Source organism: Nymphaea colorata, chromosome 4 (assembly GCF_008831285.2).
Source record: "Nymphaea colorata isolate Beijing-Zhang1983 chromosome 4, ASM883128v2, whole genome shotgun sequence".
Classification (NCBI taxonomy): domain Eukaryota; kingdom Viridiplantae; phylum Streptophyta; class Magnoliopsida; order Nymphaeales; family Nymphaeaceae; genus Nymphaea; species Nymphaea colorata.
This window is the reverse complement of record NC_045141.1, coordinates 16820220-16825218: the sequence shown is the minus strand read 5'-3', so window position 1 is coordinate 16825218 and position 4999 is coordinate 16820220. Positions and strand designations below refer to the sequence as shown.

Below are 4999 nucleotides of genomic sequence, written 5' to 3'. Positions count from 1 at the left end.
AATACCTTTATGAGGAAAAAATATAAATTTCTCATAAAAATTTTACCCGAATCCAGTCCACGGGGCCCCTCTGTGCACCTCGTCTTCTTGAAATTTCAACCGAAGAAAAATAGGGTTATTTTTCTCAAAAGAGTTATACAAGCAATTTTGGGACAAGTTGGGGGTATTTGTGGAAAAAGGAAGATACTCGCGCAAACGGAATCTGAGGAGGCTGTAGTTGTACGACTCCCCCTTTGTCAACCTTGCTCTTTTTGGTCCTTTTCTCCCGCTTTTGCCCCTAGCACCGCGGGGGCAGGCAAAATCGGGTGGGCGCGGGTCCCACGTGGCCGCTCGGCGAGGTTAGAGAAGGGACAGGGGCATCCTTATCTCTTTTATAATAAAAATCATTTTAAAAATAAAAAAAAAATATTCTCCTCTCGCTCTCGCTCTCACTCGGCGAGGTGAAGGCGATGAGGACGCCACGTGTCAGTCGCTGGAGCCGCCAAAAGAGAACCCAAGACGCCAAAAGGAAAGAAGGGCCTCGAAGAGAATCTCGACCACCCATCGGTGGAATCGGATCCACGTGTCGCCATCATGTCCACTCAGATTTTTTTGTTCCCCCTTCCCGGAGACGGGTCAATCTAACCTTGCTATGCACGATATTATCCGGCCGGTGGAATCCGTCGATTGATTTTCAGGTCGAACGGTAGAGGAAATAATATTAAAAGGCGGTTTTCTTTTTTCATTAAAATGTAGTGAAATTAATGGAGGCGGTGACGTGGCTGGATGATGTTCATTTGGAGGCAAAAGGAACCGGCTACCTACTCCAAACAATCTTGAAAGAAAGGGAATATATATATATATATATATTTTGGAAAATGAAATTTGTGGGCCGGAGATTCTGAGGGGATTTTCGAATCCCGGCGAACGGAAAGTAGGAAAGCGGTTTACAGAGCGGTTTTGTAGGCGGACATTCTGGGATATAGTGGGGAATTATGCGACGCCGCGACCACGCAAGGAGTCTCTTCTAACCTCTTAAGAACCGCATCCCTTTTCTTGGAGAGAAAGGAAGAGAGAGAGAGAGAGAGAGAGAGGATCTCGTTTTCTCTTTACTTTTTTGCTGCTTGCTGCTTGTTCTCTGTAATCTTTTTCTGGATTGTGCGTGTTTGCTAGGATCTTTGATTCTCTTCGCCTTTTTCTCCTCCATTTAAATTCGTGTTCTTGGGTTTCTGCAATCTGGGTCTGAGAGATAGAGAGAGGGGGGGAGGTCTAGAGAGAAAGAGAGAGAGAGAGAAGGGATATGGGTTCTCCGTCGGGGTTGAGCTTGGATTACAGGCCGTCGGTGACGAAGAAGAGCGGCGGGTTCGTAGATATGGGGAGGGATGGAAGGTTGGAGGAGCGATTGAGGTGTTTGGAGGAGGAGAGGAAGAAGATCGATGTGTTCAAAAGGGAGCTCCCTTTGTGCATGGAGCTCGTCAATGAAGGTGAGTGGTTCTTACTTCTCTTCTTCGTTTTCGTGATGGGCAGGTAATTGTTTGTGTTGGTTATCTGATTTTGTGTCGTTTTTGGTTGAATCTCCTTGCTTGATAGCCATTGAGAGTGTCAAGCGGCAGATGGAGCAACAGGAGTGCAGGATGGGTCTTCCTGTGCTGGAGGAATTCATTCCCTTGAAGAAATCATCGCCGGAGGAAGAGGGGAAAAGAAATGGATTATTGAAGGAAGAGAAGGATCGCAGAGACAAGATGAATTGGATGAGTTCTGCTCTCTTGTGGAATGAAACCCACGTTCCTTCTGATCTAACCAACAAGGTCTCTCTCTCTCTCCCTCTCTCTCTCTCTCTCTCTGTGTGTGTGCGTGTGTGTGTGGGGGTCTGAATTTGTTTCCTTTTGGTATTGCAGAGGATGCATGGCGAGTTCGTTCCATCTGAGAATTCCCAAAACTTCAGCACCAGTCAGAGCAGAATGGCGTTCCTTTCCTCCAAAGGAGCCTCCGGTTTTCCGGAAGCTCCAGCGGAAGAAAGAGACGTCTCCGCTGATCTCTCTCTTTCCACAGAATCAAAACAGACTTGTAAAACTCAATCCTCATCTCCTGACCAATCCGCCATACAATCACAGACTCAGAGAAAGGCCAGACGATGTTGGTCTCCTGAATTGCACAGACGCTTCGTTAACGCGCTTCAGCAATTAGGCGGACCTCAAGGTTAGCTTGAGTTCAACCAAAAATTCGGCCTCATATCTCATTGGTTCGCGATTCACAATTTTGTAAGCAGCCTTTTCTGATCAAACATTTCTTTCTGGTTGCAGTGGCGACGCCTAAGCAGATAAGGGAATTGATGAAGGTGGACGGCCTCACCAATGATGAAGTCAAGAGCCATTTGCAGGTTAGAGCTTTAGTTCTGTTCGGTCGCCATTTCCTTCGAGTTTTCTAGTCTTGGATGGTCCTAGAATCCCGACAATTTCGTCTTTTTGTTGTTTCAGAAATACAGACTGCACACGCGGAGGCCGAACGCCGGCGCACAGGCCCCTGCTGGAAACCAGCAATCTTCCCAACTGATGCTGTTGGGCGGACTGTGGGTGCCCCGTGAGTACTCGTCCTCAGCGAGGGGCGAGGACTACCAGACTGCTAAACGGAGCCCGAGCCATTCTGGCTCTCCTCAAGGCCCGCTCCATTTTCCGGCGAGGGCGAGCAACTACAGCCGGGAGGAAGACGAAGACGATGGCAGCGAGTCGGACACCAAGTCCGAGAGCTATAGTTGGAAGGGACACCTCCAGGCGTCGAGATCGGACGTAACAACTGAGTGATCGTGATCCCCATCTTCCCCTCTTCTCCTTCCTCTTTCCCCTTTTTCCTCCCTGAGAATTATGATCAGAGAGTGTTTAAGAGAGCTAGAATAAGGCCGGAATTGATCGGATGGTGCCGGTTGGTAGACAGATCTTTGGTCTGTCAGTTTTTCACCGGACAAACGGTCCTTCTTCCTTTTTGGTTTTACTTTTCTTCAATTTTCTGGACTACTGGTGAGGTTTTCTGTATCATGTTGTTGAGAGTAAATGGCATAGATAAACAAGAGCTTCTCTTTTCTCATACTCTTTCTTTCTGTTCCAAAAGAGACGTGCACCAAATTAGTGAAATCAAAAGTTTCTACTCTCCGATCGATCTGGACGACCCGGCGTGATGCAGAGCTTTATCGTTCGGTCATCTCTTTCTTGAGGGAGATGATTTCTAGTTAGTTTCTTCGTCCGCAAGTCTAGATAGATGGCAAGATCCCATGTGATTAGACCAGCTTCTGTTCTTAAAACACCTTTTCTCTCTTAAATCTTTTAGTCAGATTCAGTTGCGTTTCTAGTTTAAGATTTCCGATTTTCCAAACCTTTTTAGGGAACGGTTTCAAGGTAGATATATAAAGTTTGAATCCGATCGTGACTCTTCATCTGACAGCAAGAAGAAGTTAGTACGAATCCGCCAGCTTTATGCCATAGAAAGGCCGACTCTGAGTCACGGTTTGATTTTCATGAATCTTGGTCATTACTGCTTGAGGAAACTGGCAACAACAAAACCTCTAAGAGTTCAGGTCAGAATTTTCCTTTGAACCAGTTTAAGCTAAAAACGAAAACAGAGAGGAAAATCTCTTTCGAGCATTGATGGCCGGCTACTCAGTAAACGAAAGCAGGTATTGATCCTCATAGTCGTTGTGGTAGTGGAAGGGCGGACTTTGTGGTTTGTTATCGTCGTCTCCATGAGTGCTGCCATGAAGCCATGTCTCCACGCCGTCCCCTTTGTGGGAGGGGACGGCTGAGATTTTTTGGGGGTGGCTGGTTTTGGCCCACCATGACAAGGGCAGGATTCTCCGCATAATGGAAGGTCATCTGTTCATATGCAGACAGACGGAGAGAGAATATTCGGTGGACGGTGAATTGCGTCCTGGTTTTCATGGCCACAATCTTTTCTTCTTTCTGTTGATGGTGACATAAGGGGAGAGGGCAGCGTGGCCCGGGGCGACCGAGTTCGTGAACTTGCAGGGATGCAAAAGTTGTCACCGCCATGACGTTAGCCTCTGCACTAAGCATGCACTTGCTTGTGAGTTGTGTGGTGTGAGTGGGTGAGAAGGTGAAGGCGGGTGAAAATTTCATGCTTCTGCATCTTGAGATACAGAAGGAGATCAGATCCCTCGGCAATTCATGACTTCATGCTCATTGTCAACAAAGAAGGAGTTTATGCTTCCTAATCTTGAAATATCTACGGAGGTTTACGCGTTTTCATTTACAAGCAATCACACATATCAATCAAATTTCATTGATATGAAACTCGATTTAGCATTATTAGATATTGTTGCAACTTGCAGTCCACCTAATACGTTTCATTTATGCATATATTTTTATGAAATGACTCTGTGAACTTACAAAGTGATGAGAAAGTTCAACTCTGCACCAATAGAAGAAGAAGGTGACCAAAAGATGATCAGTTCAAAAGAAGAAGAAGAGCACTCATCCGACCACCAACTATCGTGCACTCTTAGAACAGCACCATTTTTAGATGGGAACAGCCAAAAAGCTAAAGTTTTTTGGTTCATTTCTTTCGATTTTTTCCCTCTCTTTTACCAGAAAGCGATGCCAGTGCTCCTTTGCCTTTCCTCTGATTCTCCAACTTGTGAATGTGGTCACTATGTGTACTGCGAGATTCGAAGATCCAAGAGATCTTTGGATCCTTTTGAAGGCATCCCGTCTTGTCTCTGTCACTAAAAGAATTTCTCGGGGCGCAAGTGGAAATCTTGGCTGGACATGTTTCGTTTTTCTGCGGAGAATCATTGAAGTGCTGGCAGATGTGTAAGAAGAACGTAGTGCTAAACAGACTTCTTCCCCTTCAACTTCAACTAGGGGTGAACACTAATCAAGCTCGACGAGTTCAATCAGCTCAAAGTCCGGTTGACTAATGAAACCTTGAACTCAAACTTAAGTTCAAGAATAGCTGGACAAAAGCAGTTCAAGCTCGGCTTGACAGTTATGTGTTGAGCTCGAGCTCGATT

The 4999-nt window shown here is 46.0% G+C and overlaps 1 protein-coding gene across 1 annotated transcript; it reads left to right on the top strand.

Annotated features, from left to right (window-relative positions):
* The first annotated feature begins 908 nt into the window (after positions 1-908).
* LOC116252085 (myb family transcription factor EFM-like) lies at positions 909-3060 on the top strand. Its single transcript, XM_031626138.2, has 5 exons — positions 909-1463; positions 1570-1787; positions 1878-2178; positions 2283-2359; positions 2457-3060. Exons 1-5 carry the CDS (start codon positions 1280-1282, stop codon positions 2778-2780), a joined length of 1104 nt encoding a protein of 367 aa, XP_031481998.1. The 5' UTR covers positions 909-1279; the 3' UTR covers positions 2781-3060.
* Positions 3061-4999: the final 1939 nt, after the last annotated feature.

Bases quoted from the DNA above. Each gene is read 5' to 3' on its own strand.
- LOC116252085 (XM_031626138.2), top strand. From the start codon at position 1,280: ATGGGTTCTCCGTCGGGGTTGAGCTTGGATTACAGGCCGTCGGTGACG. The intron at 1,464-1,569 runs GTGAGTGGTTCT...CTTGCTTGATAG, and splicing joins CATGGAGCTCGTCAATGAAG to CCATTGAGAGTGTCAAGCGG. The intron at 2,360-2,456 runs GTTAGAGCTTTA...TTGTTGTTTCAG, and splicing joins AAGTCAAGAGCCATTTGCAG to AAATACAGACTGCACACGCG.